This window comes from Pongo pygmaeus, chromosome 7, assembly GCF_028885625.2.
Source record: "Pongo pygmaeus isolate AG05252 chromosome 7, NHGRI_mPonPyg2-v2.0_pri, whole genome shotgun sequence".
Taxonomy (NCBI): Eukaryota; Metazoa; Chordata; class Mammalia; order Primates; family Hominidae; genus Pongo; species Pongo pygmaeus.
This window is the reverse complement of record NC_072380.2, coordinates 40101290-40119025: the sequence shown is the minus strand read 5'-3', so window position 1 is coordinate 40119025 and position 17736 is coordinate 40101290. Positions and strand designations below refer to the sequence as shown.

Genomic DNA, 17736 nt, shown 5'->3' with positions numbered 1-17736 from the left:
TATCAAATTAATTAATTTTTTTAAAGAATCATATTTTAATTACATTGACTCTTTCCCATGGCCTATCTACTTTGTTTTCCTTTATTTCTACTTAGTTTGTGGTAAGTTTATTCACCTTTTTTTCTAGATTTTTAATGTAAAAATTCAAATAACTGATTTTAAACCTCCCTTCTTTTTGTGTAAACCCTTTAAATCTGTGCATTTCTCTCTCATCACAAGTTCCTAGAACTTGACCTTCAATTACACACCACACATTTTTGATACTTTGTGTTTCATTTCCAGTCAGTTGAAATATTTTCAATTTTTTGTGATTTCTTCTTTGTCTAGCTATTTTAGATGTAGGTTAGTTGATTTTCAAATATTTGTGGATTTCCTAAATATCTTTTTGTTATCTGATTTAATATCTGCTGTGGTCCAAAAATATCTATTAATATTCTTCCTAGCGAATCATACTTTTTTTAAAATACAAAATATTGGACACGTTTTGATGTTTTGATTATGGATTAAGGAAAAAGATGCTCCATTCTTTTATTTTGTATTGTATTGTTACTAGAACATTTCATTCTTTTGCAAATACTTTGTAATTTTGTGGTGAGAAAATGAATGGTTGAAATGTGGCTGATAAATATTTTGATTGAGATCTATATTGGGATTAAGTCTGTATTTAGATTTTGCTGCAAGTTACAGAAAACGCAAAGGAAAAATGGCTACAATCAAAGAAAAGTTTATTTTGAGAAATTACCATTCTATTAATTGTGTGATGTTTCACAGTATAATTTCACACTGTATTTCTACACAGTGGCTTCCATTCCCAAAATAATCTCATATCCCTAATGGAAGTTTTAATTACAACAATTAACCAAATTTAAAGTGACCAATAGGATAAAGGAGCTTACAAAAACATGTCTATCTCATTACCTCCTAGAACTTGAACTTATGGCTCATCTTAGGTCAATTATTTGACTTCTATATATGTTCACTCATTTATTAAAAACCGAGAAATTTAGACATTGTACAATGAAGTCATGCATTCAACTAACAACCAGAGGCTCCATTATCAAAAAAAATGAGAGAATAGAGAATGAAAACATCCAGCAAATATCCATGAAGATTCAAGCTGCAAAAAAGTGCTCTAATCGGATGCAATTATGCTTGATATTTTACTTTCTTTTCTTTTCTTTTTCTTTTTTTTTTTTTTTTTTTTACTGTTCTCTCTCCCCTCTTTCTTTTTTTTATTATACTTTTAAGTTCTAGGGTACATGTGCACAACGTGCGGTTTGTTACATATGTATACATGCACCATTTTGGGGTGCTGCACCCATTAACTCGTCATTTACATTAGGTATATCTCCTAATGCTATCCCTCCCGATATCTTGCTTTCTAATGACAATGTTAATTTCATTACCAGGAAGTGTATACTCTATAAACCAGTTCACACATGGTAAATGTATCTTGCATTGCCTGGTTCTCAGTAATATTCAATTTTTATCAGTTATTTTCTATATGGTTTCTTGTATTTAGATAGTAATCATTTGAATTCTTGGCAATTTATAATAAATTCATTATTTAAGGCTGATGGAACTGAAGGGATGTTCAACCAGGATGTGACCACAAAAAAAGTCATACTAACACTGTTAGTTTGTTGAAAAATTCTAAATTTATTCGAGGTCTTCAAGTGAATAACATTTTCTTGTGATAATCCAAATGACTGGAGTTTGATACCATCAAGTTTATTACCTTAAAACTCATCACATTTCTATTAACAATGTCTTCCATCAAAATATAGGCCATCGTGATTATAATCTTTTTAAACATTGTTAATACTACTTAGAATAATCAAAATTATAACAAAATTAAACTTAATCTATTATTTATAGCAAGTGGTTTCAATAGTGCACTCACTCCTTTAAAAGAACTAGCAGAAGATAGTTAACGAATGATTAAATTAGTAACATTCCAGTTGTTGGTAAATATTCTGAAGTAAAACAGATGTCAGTAAGGGGAATAAAGGGTAGTAAGGAAGTGGTATTTTTAAAGTGTGCTTGGAAATATCCGTTTGCATAAATTTTGTATAGACATGTGAAATGAATAAAAGGGAACCATGCATGCATACTAAGGAATAGTTTTCCAGGCAGAGGAAATAGTAGGATATTTGATGGAGGGGACAGTAAGAGGTCCACCTATTTGAGCAGAGTGAGTTGAGGTTGATGAGGAGAATGACCTCAGAAGAGTTGGTGAATATATTGCACTGATTTTGCTCTGAATGACTGAGTAACTATAGGCGAATTTAAACATGGAAGTAATATAAAATTGTCACTTTTTTAGGAAACATAATTGATTGAGTTTTGAGGAAAAAATGCAAAGGGCAAGAATCAAAGCATATGATGAGCTAGTAGGCTATTGCATTAATCTGTAATGAAAGACCATAAAGTCTGTGAGTAAGTGGTTGTTATGGAGAACACATATTGAATATATAGAAAGTAGACAGATTTGACAAAATTTCTTGGCAGATAAGGGGTTTGTGAGAAATATAAGATAACCTCAAGGTTTCTGTCCTGAACAACTAGGCAGTTGGAGTTTCCCTGTAGTGAATTTGAAAATATTAGGAGTACAAACTATGGATAGGCACAGTTTTTAGTACTTTACATGTATAATACTCTCACAACTTAATGAGATAAATAAAACATTTATCTTCATATTGCAAGGAGTAAACTAAAATGCATATAATTTTAAAATCTTTTACAAGGACAAACAACCTGTAAATGGCAAAACCAAGATTTTAACTCATTTGTTTTGATTGGCCACAGAGTCCACATTCTGAAACACTGTGTTATACTTTGTGAGGGGTGTTTTTGGGGAGAAGAATCAAGAGTTTTGGGAGTTTATATTTAAGGTGCCAATAAAATACACTTAAGAAGAAACACTGAATAAAGCATCAGACTCTGGACTCGAGTTCAGGTGATAACGCCAGAGAAACAAATATCGGAGCTATTGGGCATAGATGCTATTTGCAACTATAGACATGGATACAATAACCTATGAATAAATATAGATTTCTTAAAAAAATAAAAGCCTGGGCTGGGCGCGTTGGCTCACGCCTGTAATCCCAACACTTTGGGAGGCCTAGGTGGGCGAATCACGAGGTCAGGAATTCTAGACCAGCCTGGCCAACATGGTGAAACCCCATCTCTACTAAAAAAATACAAAACTTAGTAGGGCGTGGTGGCGTGCACCTCTAATCCCAGTTACTTGGGAGGCTGAGGCAGGAGAATTGCTTGAACCGGGGAGATGGAGGTTGCAGTGAGCGGAGATCATGCCATTGCACTCCAGCCTGGGTGACAGAATGAGACTCCGTCTCAAAAAAAAAAAAAAAACAAAAAACAAAAAGAAAAGCCTGTTTTCTTTATTAATACAGGGGTGTCCCAGCACTTAGAAGTTATAAAAAGAAAGAGCACAAATGAAACAGCAATGGGGCACTTTGGAAAATAGGAGCTTAAACAAGAGAGAGCAGTGTCATGAATAAGTGTCATAGGAGAGCCAATAAAATTTTATGGATTAGTAATTTACTTCCACTAAAATATTTACATTCTTGCACAGTTGACTTCCCATGCACAGAGATTGAAAGCATTGACACTCACAGACTTGGGAATTTGGTCTGTTTGTGGAATGCTGTTGTATAGGTTTATTCTAAGGGTAGGTAGTTTATGGAAACCCTTACATTAAAATCTGAAGTTTGATGTGTCTTTAGTCATTTCAGTGGTGTGAAGATCTTTAGTAACTGCAGCATCGAAGACTTTGCACATTTTATTTCAAAGCAGAAGTCCCAGTGTCTTCACAATCAGCCTCGCTTAGATCCTTTTTTCAAACAGCAAGCAGTATGTGGTAATGCAAAGCTGGAAGAAGGAGAGGAGTGTGACTGTGGGACCGAACAGGTTGGTTCTAATTTGGAAGACTATACACTGAAATTGCAGCAAAAATTACTTATTAATTCAAGTGAGAAACTGCCATTTTCCTTAATTCATCAAGCTAAATTTTCTGCAAATGATTCAGGAGGGTGTGTAGGTATTATAACAACTAATGAGTGCACTTATATATATTGGTGTAGTGCTTCAGTGCTTTGTGGATCTACATGGATTTGTATGAATATACAGGTAATTTTCCTTTATTATTCTAGCTTTTTGAGGTACAGCTGACAATTTTAAATTGTATATATTTAAGTTACACAACTTGATGATTGAGTATATGAGTACATTTTGAAATATTTACTAAAATCTAGATAACTAACATACCTGTAATCTCACCATAGCATTTTATTTTTTCCTTCTCTTTTACTTTTCAAAAATTTTCCTTTCTGGCAAGAACACTCAGAATCTACCTTCTTAGCAAAGTTCAAGTATATGATACAATATTGTTAACTATAGTCATGTTTGATCTCCAGAACGTATTCATCTTGCAGAACTGAAACTTTATACCCCTTGACCATCATCTCCCTGTTTTCCCCTCCCTGAAGTCCCTGGTAAGCACCATTCTAATCTCTCATATAAGCAATTTTCAAGGCCACTAATTTCATAACTGACTTGATGTAGGTTCAATCTCTTCCTCTTGAGTATATACTTCTGTAGATTTTAAGCCTAAAATTTAAACCTAGTATTTAACCTAAATTCCTTTGTTGTTCAGAAAGAGAGATATTTTAAAGCTTTCACTATGGAGCAAGAAAACCTAGGGAGCACATTTGTGGTTTTTGAATATTTTAATCCAGGTCGGTATTTAAGTCAAAAAGACTTGTAACATACGTAATTAAGAAGAGCTAGTTTTCCCAAACCACAGAAATCTTAGACAAAGCACCTGGGTTGAAGGGAGGTGAGGTGAGCAGAGATAAAGGGAATGAAATGAGGGAGAGGAGATATTGAAACTCATAGTGAATGGTACAGGCTCAAAAAGATCACAAAGACTAAGTAGGCTTCATTGTGCCCTACAATGGTCACTCATGTAGCCTTCCAACCATAAAAGTATGTTTATATATCCTGAGATGTGTGACATGTTTTTAAAAAATTGTTCCTCATCACCCACTTGTTTTTGCTTGGTTGGGTTTGAATGGAAACATCTTGAAAATTTCTTCTTCAATTTGACAGTCATGTATCTAAGCTCTCTAAATGTTATATAATTGAGGCTTAAACCACTGAGATATAACTTTCCCCTCTAGAATTACAGTAGATAGCAATGACAGTGACAATTCTTAGACAGAAAAGCAGTGAAAAATACTGACTACTCTGTGCTTCCAAGTATCTTGCTATAACTCATATGAAGACTACTAAATCCATGATTTATTTTTGTGTGATTTATCAAATTTCTTTTTCCAATTTACCCTACTTTAAATTTCTGGGTATTTAAAAAATGTGAGACTGTGTGTGTGTGTGTGTGTGTGTGTGTGTGTGTGTGTGTGTGTGTGTGTGTGTGAATGCATTGTCTTTTAGCCTTCTTATCTATTGCTTTTACTAACTTTAGTAATAGAAGTTTTAAAAGCATATTCACTGGGCATAGATGAAATAAAGCATAAAACAAGGCATAATAAGATATCAGTGAATGATATAAAGGTGACAACTTCAGCATTCTCAGAAATAATATCATTTTCCAGACCTTAATTAGAGAGTTAAAAATGAAATAAATCAACAATATACCACAAAATGCAGAAACTTGTTAAAATCTTAGATTCAGAAGGCTCTAATAAGAAGTAGTCACTACAATAGAATTTTTAAATTATAACTTCTGTTTATTTTACGTCTTGTGTTTAACTATCTCTGTCTACAAGAGCCAGAGCTCCTCTCAATGACTTGACTATGGTGGACCCCAGGGCTTCAGAGAATCCTTTTATCAGTGTAACCAAACCTATTCTAGCAATATGAGCAACACATGGTCTGGCAATTAGTAGGTAATTAACAAATGTTTGTTAAGTAAACGAATAAGTGGTTTCATTTATTTTTGTTTGCCAACATGTAAGTTAAGCACCTATGTGTATGTTATATAATATGTTGTTTTTATGAACATGTCTGTCCAATATGAATACAAGTTGGAAAATACTTCAGAGCATTTGATTTGCCTTACAGGATTGTGCCCTTATTGGAGCAACATGCTGTGATACTGACACATGTAGATTTAAAGCTGGTTCAAACTGTGCTGAAGGACCATGCTGTGAAAATTGTCTAGTAAGAGCTTTTTGAAAAATTTCAATATTACCTACATAAGTAGTTATCATTATTATGCTTATGTATTCTCATTCTGCTTAATTCAATATCATTTACCTCATCCCATCAGTTTATGTCAAAAGAAAGAATATGTAGGCCTTCCTTTGAAGAATGCGACCTCCCTGAATATTGCAATGGATCATCTGCGTCATGTCCAGAAGACCACTATGTTCAGACTGGGCATCCGTGTGGACTGAATCAATGGATCTGTATAGATGGAGTTTGTATGAGTGGGAATAAACAATGTGCGGACACATTTGGCAAAGGTATTTATTATCATTTCATTTCTCATATATGTGTTTTTTCTGGAAACTGAACAGAAATAGATGCTGATACATGATTGTGATTTTTAAAATGTCACATTTAGTTTAAATATTCTAAAGAATCATAGAAAGAGAAGAATATGACCAGGCGCGGTGGCTCACGCATGTAATCCCACCACTTTGGGAGGCCGAGGCGGGCAGATCACCCAAGATCAGGTGTTCGAGACCAGCCTGGCCAACATGACAAAACCCTGTCTCTACTAAAAATACAAAAATTAGCCACAAGTGGTGGTACACGCCTGTAATCCCAGCTACTCAGGAGGCTGAGGTTGCAGTGAGCTGAGATCACGCCACTGCACTCCAGCCTGGGAGAAAGAGTGAGACTCCACCTCAAAAGAAAAAAAAAAAAAAGAGAATACTGTCAGAAAAAATATCAGTAGCTAGAAATTAAAAATTAATTTAATTAAAAGTGAAATCATTACGTTATTAATTACTTTCATCAAAATAACAGAGGGGAAGATTCAAAGTCTATGGGGCTTCTGAGTTCAAGAAAGAAGAAAGTAGACAGAACACAAACTATACTTTTACTTCATATCCACCACTTTTTTTAGTAAATATAGAATAAGTAATGTGACTATAGACATTAATTATAAATTGTCATATAAATACAGTTTAAACCATATTTAATGCAGTCACACACATTCAGGTGCACAAAATCACCCGTGGAAACAATAAGGAAGTTTCATGAAAATCCAAGGACTCCGAAGTTATTGAGGGATGATGTGCACTGACGTTAAAAACAAAAAAGAAAACCATGGTGCAAACTATATACAAAATTGTTTGCTAAATAATATGGAAACAGCAACAATGCCAACAGTATTTCATCCCCATATCAGAAAAAATCAGGAACAATTGACAGAGGAAATATTTAGGATGTTCATAGAAACAGATAGGTGGTCACCTTTATTCTCAGCTGGAACAAGTTGCAAGTCTAACTCTAATTTCTGTGTAAAAAGGGATTGCAAGGCACTTATCAATAACCAAAATGAACATACAATTAGGAATGACGGTTGGTTTGAAGAAGAACAAAACAAAGATGCAAAGAAAGAAACTTACAAAATGAAAAAGTGTTGTCCTGGGAAAATGGGTAATTTGGTACCACAATGTGGATGATTTTCAGATTAAAGAAGGAAAATAGAGACAGAAAGAGACAGAAAGGCAGAACGAAAGAAGAGAAAGCAAAAGACAAACTTTTTAATTACTGATTTAATTTCCTCAATCATTGTTGGTGTATTCTGATTTTCTACTTTTTTCATAATTTAATATTCGTAAGTTGGATGTGTCCAGGAATTTATCTATTTTTTCTGTTATCAAATTTGTTGGCATATAGTTGTTCTATTTATATATGTCTCTTGTAATTCTTTATATCATAAGGTATCATTGTAGTATCAGTGGTAATGTTTTCTGTTTCATTTCAGAGTGCTTCCTAAGGAGCACTCTACATCAGCATTATTTAGCGGCTGCCAGTAGTCTTTCCGATTTCCTTTAATGCCTTGGCTCTATGTTTTCTACCCTATGCCAAAAGTATCTCTGTGAAAAGACAGATTCAAACTTCAAGCAGTTTATAAGACAGACTTAGCTTTCACTTCCTGCTTGTTCAGGACCTAAACATCATAGAGTAAGGAGTGACTAGAAAACTCTCTCTCTGTTCTCGGAACTATTCTAGGTATGTGTGCAGCTATTTATTTATTTATTTACTTATTTATTTTTTGGAGCTGGAGTCTTGCTCTGTCGCTCAGGCTGGAGTGCAGTGGTGTGATCTTGGCTCACTGCAACCTTCACCTCCCGGGTTCCAGTGATTCTCTTGCCTCAGCCTCCTAAGCTTCCTGAGTAGCTGGGATTAGAGGCACATGCCACTACACCCGGCTAATTTTTGTATTTTTTAGTAGAGATAGGGTTTTGCCATGTTGGCCAGGCTGGTTTCGAACTCCTGACCACAGGTGATCTGCCTGCCTCGGCCTCCCAAAGTGCTGGGATTACTCGCTTGAGCCACCGCACCTGGCCTGTGTGCAGCGTTTTAAGTCCAGTTACATTGTTACCAAGCAATGAGTTCACTTCCAGATGTGCATAGAGGCCAACACTAATAGCACCAGCTTCCAAGAAAAGAGAAAGCTTTATTGTGAGGTCCACCAGCAAGGAGACAAAAGGCAATGCTCAAATCTGTTTCCTTAAGCTGGCGTCTGGGGGCAGGTTATATAGGCAGATGGTAACTATGAGAGAGATGAGAAAGGCTCTGATTGGGTCATGCAAAGAGGAGGTGCCAGGTCCTCAGCTTTTAAGTTTTTACTGCAACAAAACAGGACTCCCCTCCCTTCTTTTTTGGGGGAAAGAGGGGAGTGAGGGTCTTGCCCAAGCTGTAGTACAGTGATGCAATCACAGCTCACTGCAGCCTCCAACTCCCAAGCTCAAGTGATCCTTTTGCCTCAGCCTCCTAAGTAGCAGGGACTACAGATGCATGTTACCATGCCCACTATTTTTTTCTTTTTCTTTTTCTTTTTTTTTTTTTTTGTAGAGGTGAGGTCTTGCTGTGTTGCCCAAGTTGGTCTCAAACTTCTGGTCTCAAGTAATCCTCCTGCCTTGGCATCCCAAAGTGCTGGAATTATAGAAGTGAGCCACTGCATCTGACCCTTTGCTTCTTAATTTGTTCCATGCTCCTAGATTTGAGTATTTCAAATTGAGTACTTCAGTTCCAGCCTGCTCACGTTCAGGTTATTTGATTGGCAACCTGGGGGTCGATGGCAACTGAAAAACAGCTAATCACTCTGTGACTGACAAATTTGACCCAGAGTGAACAACAGGTTTGAGCTATTCCATTTCATATGGTCATCTAACTCTCCAGGAATTCCTTTAAAATTTCCAGTGAGCTCTTGTTTGCCTCAACTGAAATCACAGCCTTAGGCACTGGTGATGTTGGTAGCAGACTTATATTATTTCAGTAATGCCTTTGTTGTCAGTGAACCGGTTCAGATTCTTTACTTCATTGCAGAAAAGAATTTGAGAGCAAGTCCAAAGGGGAAGTAAATAAAGAAGTTCATTGCAAAGCAAAGTACACTCTGATAGCAGGCTGCACAAGAATAAGAGCGTCGGCTGGCGTTAAGGAAATTCCCTTGGAGTCTAACATGATTATTCATAAAAGGGTGGGAGTGGGCATTGTTGTTTAGCATGTTGTGGGTGGTCTCCTGAATGCACATGTGCTATTGCTGTACATGCCAGTACATGCATCACATTTCTCATTAGCATTTTAATTCTCCACCCAAGGGTGCCTTTTTTACTATTATAATGAACATAGGTCACTCCAAGGATACAAATCATGGGTTTCTGTGCTTGAGCCAATTTGGGTGTTTTCCCTTATGTTCCTTTACCTCCTTGCCGCAGGATGTTCTAACCAGTATACCAGGATGCAGTTTTTGCACTGTTGGGAGGTTTATTCTCGCCATCTATTTTGCAAGTTTGTTCTCATTTAAGGGATGCTATGACCAACCTATCTAATTTACCTCACTTTGAAAGCCAAGATTTTTTTTATTCATTTTTTTTTCACTTAACTGAGCTCTAGATCAAATCAAGTAGCCCTAGCCACCTGGTAACAGAGATTTTTCCAGGGAATGGAAAGTTTAGATAAAATATTTAGATAAATTATTGGCTGCCTCTGGGCATAGCGCTTTCACAGAGCTCCAACAGAGATGTGACGTCTTCATTAGCTGTAAGCCTGCTGGCTTTCATCTATCATGAGACACTGAGAACAAATGAGAATATGCCCAAGTTAAAACATCACCGACCCCTTTGTTTATCAATTCTATCAACCAGAACTACACCAGAGAAACAGAATCCATTGGATATGTAATTCTGCACTCTCTCTTCCTCTCTGTAGATAGATAGATATATAGATATTTTATTGTATATAGAATTTTGTATATATATCAATGCAAATAATTGACTGATCAGATTGTGGGGCTGACTAGGCAAGCCTGAAATCTGTAGGGCAAGACAATTAAAAGGGCAGAATAGAAATTTTAAGCATAAATTGAAGTCCACAGGCAGAATTTTTTTCTTTTTCAGGGAAGCCTGCTGTAAAGGTCTTTCAACTATTAATAATTGAAACAGGCCCATCCAGATTATGTAGGATAATATTTCTTAAGTAAAATAAACGTATTGTAGACTTCATTACACCTACAAAATACCTACAGAGCAATGCCTAGATTAGTGTTTAATTGAATAACTTGAGACTATAGCCTAGCCAAGTTGACACATAAAATGTATCATCACACTGTCTTTCAGTAGTTTCTCTTGGATACCTAAAATTCATTTTGATCTGTAGATTGTGGCTTTCTTTCTTTGTTTTGGCCTATTTTTTGTCTACCAGCAATGGCTTGCTACCATAGCCAAGGTTAAAATTTTGACTTGTTACCCATAACCAGCTTTGCAAATGACCTCTGGGACAAAATGAACTTTCACTTTTCAGTTCACTACAGCATCTGTGGGTCGCAGCTGAGATCTGAGTCTGTCCACTCTGTTAGTGAGCCTTCATGCTGCAGCATCATTATGTAGTGGTTAAGTCTCCCTGTCAAAGATTTTTGACTGAGTCCATCAAGTAGAGCAGTTGGAGGTTATGAGAAATAAACTGCTTTTTAAGTAGGTTGAAGCTTTTTTTTTTTTTTTCTTTTGAGATGGAGTCTTGCTCTGTCGCCCAGGCTGGAGTGCAATGGCGCGATCTTGGCTCACTGCAGGCTCTGCCTCCAGGGTTCACGCCATTCTCCTGCCTCAGCCTCCCAAGTAGCTGGGACTACGGGCGCCTGCCACCATGCCCGGTTAATTTTCTTTTGTAGTTTTAGTAGAGACGGGGTTTCACTGTGTTAGACAGGCTGGTCTCTATCTCCTTACCTCATGATCCGCCCGCCTCGGCCCCCCAAAGTGCTGGGGTTACAGGCATGAGCCACCGCGCCCAGCCATGGAGGTTGGATCTTATGAGAATTAAAATTATACAGATTACGCACGTGGATTGGATGATGGGAGGGTAAATGAATCAATTGTGACTCCAATATATTTCTGGTCTGAGGAAACTATGATGTAAAACAAGATAATTGATTAGTTGTTTGACTTGAAAAGACATTCATGCTAAAACTGTTTATGGACAAATAAGTCAATTATGTGAAAAAAGTTTCCTACGTACTAATAGATATGCATTTATAGACTTACTATGATTGGAGGTTAAACTGAATACAGTGGCTAACTCTGGAGTATGTCTAGGATATGTCTTTGAATAGTAGACCAGAGTCCTTTCAATTTTTAAACATTTCATTGAAGTAGTTTTGTGTGATCTTAAATCTAGTTTTTATCTTGAATGTTATAGTATGATCTTATTTTGTACAATGAATATCTTAAACCATTTCAGAATTTTAAGTGTATTTGTTATTTATTTTTAATTAATATAAGTTTAATATGACTAACCACACCTTTTTATTTTCAGAAACAGAGTTTGGTCCTGCAGAATGTTATTCTTACCTTAATTCAAAGACTGATGTATCTGGAAACTGTGGTATAAGTGGTTCAGGATACACACAGTGTGAAGCAGAGTACGTTTTCAGAAATCTATCTTAGAACTTCTATTTATCACCTTATATTTGAAAATAACATCAAATGATTAAGTTTATATGTCAGCAAAATATCCCCTGAACATAAAGTAAGACCATGTTTATTCAAATTATAAATATCATAGACACATTTCTCCTCTCCTGTAACCAAATTATCCCTTGTACTTTTCCACAAAGTGTTTAGTTTTCATACAGGTACATTAATTACCCATCAGTAATCATTTTTATTGTGCATGCTATTACTTTAATTTTTTTTTTTTTTTTTTGAGATGGAGTCTCAGTCTGTTGCCTATGCTGGAGTGCAGTGTCGCTATGACTTTAATTTTTACAAAGCATGACAATCCTCATAGTAAAGAAGTTAAAATACATGAATTTTTACTGCTTAAGAAGCAAAGCACGACTGCAGGTGCCTGCCACCATGCCCGTCTAATTTTTTGTATTTTCAGTAGAGATGGGGTTTCACCGTGTTAGCCAGGATGGTCTTGATCTCCTGTCCTCGTGATCCACCTGCCTCGGCCTCCCAAAGTGCTGGGATTACAGGCATGAGCCACCGCGCCCGGCCAAAGCGTGGTATTTAAGAACATGTGCTCTACAGCCAGACATTTTGGTTTTAAATCCTAATCCCACTCTTTACCTATTCGTGTGACCTCAGGCATGTATTTCAGTTACTTTTTATATGTAATATATGAATATTAATAACACATCACCAGTTTGGTGCCAGTGGGAAACATAGATGCTGTATGAAAAACACTTAGAATGGTGACTGATACATAGTATGTACTATATGAGTGCTAACTATTATCTGTTACTATTATTTTGTAAATTAGAACTAGAAGACCGGGCGGGGTAGCTCGGGTTACAGCTCACACCTGTAATCCCAGCACTTTGGGAGGCTGAGGCGGGCAGATCACCTGAGGTTAGGAGTTAGAGACCAGCCTGGCCAACCTGGTGAAACCCCGTCTCTACTAAAAATACAAAAATTAGCTGGGCATGATGGCGGATGCCTGTAATCCCAGCTACTCGAGAGGCTGAGGCAGGAGAATCGCTTGAACCTGGGAGGCAGAGGTTACAGTGAGCTGAGATCGCACCACTGCACTCCAGCCTGGGCGACAAAGCGAGACTCCACCTCAAAAATAAAAAATAAATAAATAAATTAGAACTAGAATGTTACTGAACCCATTCCTTTGTTGTAAAATATTATGTTGATATTATTTCAAAAGTAAAGTAAAACTTCTGTAACAAACTTTCTAGTTTTCGTGAATAGTGCAAGGAATTCCCATACACCCTTTGCCTAGGTTTACAGGTCGTTTACATTTTTCCTGTTGCTTTACCCTTCTGTTGTTCCAACTCTTCTCTCCTCTCCTCTCTTCATAATTATTTTTCTGAACAGTTTGAGTGTAAATTGAAAACTGTGCTTGTTTATTCCTCAATATATCCACGTGTTTATCTTGAAAATAAAGATATTTTCTTACATAACTTATACTATCAAACATGGTTCATATTGAAATTTCATTCATTGTTTTGAGTAATTATAGGCTATTTTCCTTGTTCAGGAACAAACCCAGTGTCAGATATTTACATTTACTGCTAATATATTTTTAGAGTTCTTTAATTTGGAACTTTTTTGTTTTTATTTGCATTTCTTGTTATTAGTTTTTTTTTTTAATACTATCGGTTAAGTAATTTGTAGAATTTTCCCACAATTTAGGTTTCTTTGAAATTTTTCATAATTATGCGTAAGTTATACATTTTGGCATGTTTATCACTGAAGTGATGTTGTTGTACCCTGGGTTTTTTTTAAAGGTACATGCCATTTTCTTTCAGTATTGGACATTTTAAGTTAAATGTTTTGATAAAGTCATTATTCTCTAAATCTTTCAACTGTGAAATTACTATTTTCCTTTTGGGTTTATTATGTATTTTTGGAGGAGTTATATTGAGACCCTGGGCATATTCTATTTCTCCTCAAACTTTAACTAACTAGTTTTAAAATCCATTAGTGATTTTCTAACTCTATTATTGACATTGCCTTTATTAGCTAGAAATGTACTGTAGGAAGAAGTAGTCACTTCTATATTTTTATTTATTTACTTATCTATATATATCAGTTTAGACACAATAATTGTTATTTTACTTAATAGGATAGAATACATTACTATCATTATTTATTTTGATACTTTCTCAAATTCTCTTAATTTTGACTATTAGGAATCCCTTTGAGTTGGTTAATGTGTCCTTTTCAAAAGTCTGTATGACTTTTTAATAACTTCCAAATTTTTCTAGCACAAGAAAAGATGTTGTAGGTTGCATTGCGCTTCTTCTACTTCTGCTCTGGATTCAGCTATTTATCCAAGGAGCCTTGATTCCTTTTCTTAGAAGATGGTATTTGAAAATAAATACCTAAGCACCAGCTGTGTGCATGTCTACTATTTCTTTTTCTTTTTTTTTACTGACTTTTTATTTTTTAATGTTTTTATTTAGAAACAATTTCAGACATATATAAAAGTTAGAATAGTGCAAATAATTCCTGTATACCCTTCGAATTTTCGAAATTTTAGCATTTTAACACATTTGGTTTATCATTTTCTATCTCTTTGCCTCTCTTAGTCTCTGTCTCTCTTTTTCGTTACGTATAATATATACACAAATATACACATACACACATTATAAACATACACAGTTTTGTAACTATATGTATATATTGCTTTATAGTTGTTTTTCTGAAATATTTGAAGGTAAATTTCAGATATGGTGGTCCTTTATTTCTTTTTTTTCTTCTCATTACCTCTCAAGCCTGTCAGTCAATGGAGCTAGAACATGCATTTCATATATGCACATACATGTATCACACATTCATTCATGTAAATCTCTGAATTTAAGACATGAACTTAGTGATAATTCTAATTCCAATTAAGTGCCATAAAGTACATTTTAGTATACAAGTTGCTTCCTCATATACTCAAGTTCCAAATGCACAGAAATTTGCTTTATAATTGCTAAAGCATATACTTACTGAAGGAAAATTCTAGCTATTATGACTATATTTTCCTTTTCATCACTGATCCTTTTTATATCAGCTGCATTAAAGGGCTTCTCTGCTGAATGAAATGTCTGTGTAGTATTGGTGTTGGTATCTAGTAATTCATTTGCCCTCTATGTTATATTTTACTTTTTCTTTGTCTGTTTAGCATATTTCTTAACTTTGTATCATATAATATGACTAATACATAATGGAAATTGCATTCACTTTTGCTTTTCTGAAGGCTAGAATTTTGTAATGGAAGGGATTTAACATAGCTGGACTCAAACTATAAACCAAACTTGTCTCTGAGCAGGAGCTGAAAACATTGTTCATTTCTTTATGCCTCTGGGAGATGCTTTTTATGTGCTCCCTGGATTGTTCACCACACATGCTTAATTAATTCAGTAGTCATCCAGGTTTCAGGCTGAATATAAACCTGAAATTTATATCCAGATTTTAGTTCTCAGTCTAAGTTTCCAGTCAACTAACTGTTATTAGGCCCGTATTTTAATAATGTCCTTGGATTATTCAAACTAAGAATCTTCAACCTTGGATGTGCTTTCATAAATTATTAAAGCCACTTCTACAGAATATCTGGTGCTACAGTACCCATTCTTAAAGCTCAGTTATATAGTCCTTTGCTTTCTGGTTACATTCCGGTGTCTTCAAAGTGTAAGCATGTGTGTTTCAGATTACAGTTCTACCTTACTACAATGCCTTCCAGCCAAAGACCACCAAGAAGGCAGCTGTAGTTGAGCAGGCTGGGTTTTTTTTACATGTTGAGTGGTGAGAATGCACGTCATGAGAAATCGTGGAGCATGCCAGTTCTAGCGATTTGGACTTGGGTTAGGTGATTTTTAGAAAGGTTTCAGGAAATAGACCTTTGCTGTAAATTAGATGTTTTAAAGTAGAGATATTAATAATTGTATGATTGTGTATCTTAATCTTATATATGAAGAGGGAAGACTAAAGTGAAGCTAAAGCTGTAATTGCTAAAGAAGCAATAGTCACACATATTAGTTGAATCATGGGAATGTCCAGTAAATTTGTGGCTTGGACAATGTTTGTTTCTCCTCTGTGTTCAGACATGATCTATGAAGTGAACTTGCTTATTTTCTTCATCTTTCATGATCACAGAATGGCTTTGCCTAAGGTTGATGTTCTATGAAATTAATGTTTAACCGGTGTGTGCACTATGAGTGCAGAACAGCTTTTATCAACTCCAAGTCCTTGCTCGATGACTCCTGGCCACTTCAGGGGCTGGGTTGCCCATTTTCATTGTCTTCTTTTGGCCAAAGGGAGAAAAGTTCATGCCATAGAAAACTGCTTGAAGACATTTAGATTTTCATCACTGCTGGGATTTTGCTGATTAGGAGGCTATTTAGATAACATATGTTGTCTTTCTCAACATATGTAGTTGATCTAGGGTTAGTCTCTCTGCCTCCACGGTTTCCTGAATCTTCTGATGTAGCAATGGTCATGTGGTAGCACTTAAGATTCCAAACAGGATGCAAGGGCCAAATAAAAATCTTATGGTTTGTAGCATGTACTGTAGACAAATGCTCACATTAATCTGTAGGACATACTACCTTATGTGATATATATAGCGATAACCCTGTAGTATTAATTAATGGTTATTTTTGTTAATTAATATGAGTGACCTTGAAATCTTCATTTTTAAAATCACTCAAAAGGTGAACAGATGTTAAATTCATTTGAGCTTGGGTTTGATTTTGTTTCAGATTCAAAGGAAAGTGAAGGAATCACAAAAAAAGTTGTCAGGCTAACTAGGGAATATTAGGTTGGTGCAAAAGTGATTGCGGCTTTTGCCATTAAAAAAGTGGCAAAAACCACTATCAGTTTTGCACCAACCTTAGTTCATAATTAATTACTAAAATGTTCAGTTATTATTGGCAATTTAGGCAAGGCCCTTTTTTTGGTGTTTTAAAACGAATTGCATATATTATCTTGCAAACCTTGAATACTTTATTTAAATCTATCTATTTTAGAAATTACATTCTTGTACTTCTCTAAATTAAAATTAATAATTTTTATTTATGGATAAATTATAGCAATCTGCAGTGCGGAAAATTAATATGTAAATATGTAGGTGAATTTTTATTACAAATTCCAAGAGCCACTATTATTTATGCCAACATAAGTGGACATCTCTGCGTTGCTGTGGAATTTGCCAGTGATCATGCAGACAGCCAAAAGATGTGGATAAAAGATGGAACTTCTTGTGGTTCAAATAAGGTAGGTAGTCTCTTATTCCCAAATAATTTCCTAATATTTTAGACTTTATCCTTTTTTGAGATGAGTGTCACTCTTGCCCTGGCTAGAGTTCAGTGGTGTGATCTCTGCTCACTGCAACCTCTGCCTCCCAGGTTCAAGTGATTCTCCTGCCTCAGCCTCTTGAGTAGGTGGGATTACAGGCGGTACCACCACACCCAGCTAATTTTTGTATTTTTAGTAGAGATGGGGTTTTGCTGTGTTGGCCAGGCTGATCTCAAACTCCTGACCTCAGGTGATCCACCCACCTCAGCCTCCTAAAGTGCTG

General features: G+C 35.7%; 1 protein-coding gene across 1 annotated transcript in view; it reads left to right on the top strand.

Moving 5' to 3' along the window:
• ADAM2 (ADAM metallopeptidase domain 2) overlaps window positions 1–17736 on the top strand; it is a 113722-nt gene that overhangs the window by 85375 nt on the left and 10611 nt on the right. Inside the window, exons 13-17 of the mRNA XM_054498868.2 lie at window positions 3750–3933; window positions 6106–6204; window positions 6314–6509; window positions 12031–12136; window positions 17249–17432. Coding sequence (XP_054354843.2) covers window positions 3750–3933; window positions 6106–6204; window positions 6314–6509; window positions 12031–12136; window positions 17249–17432 — 769 coding nt within the window. The remainder of the gene's footprint in view (window positions 1–3749; window positions 3934–6105; window positions 6205–6313; window positions 6510–12030; window positions 12137–17248; window positions 17433–17736) is intronic.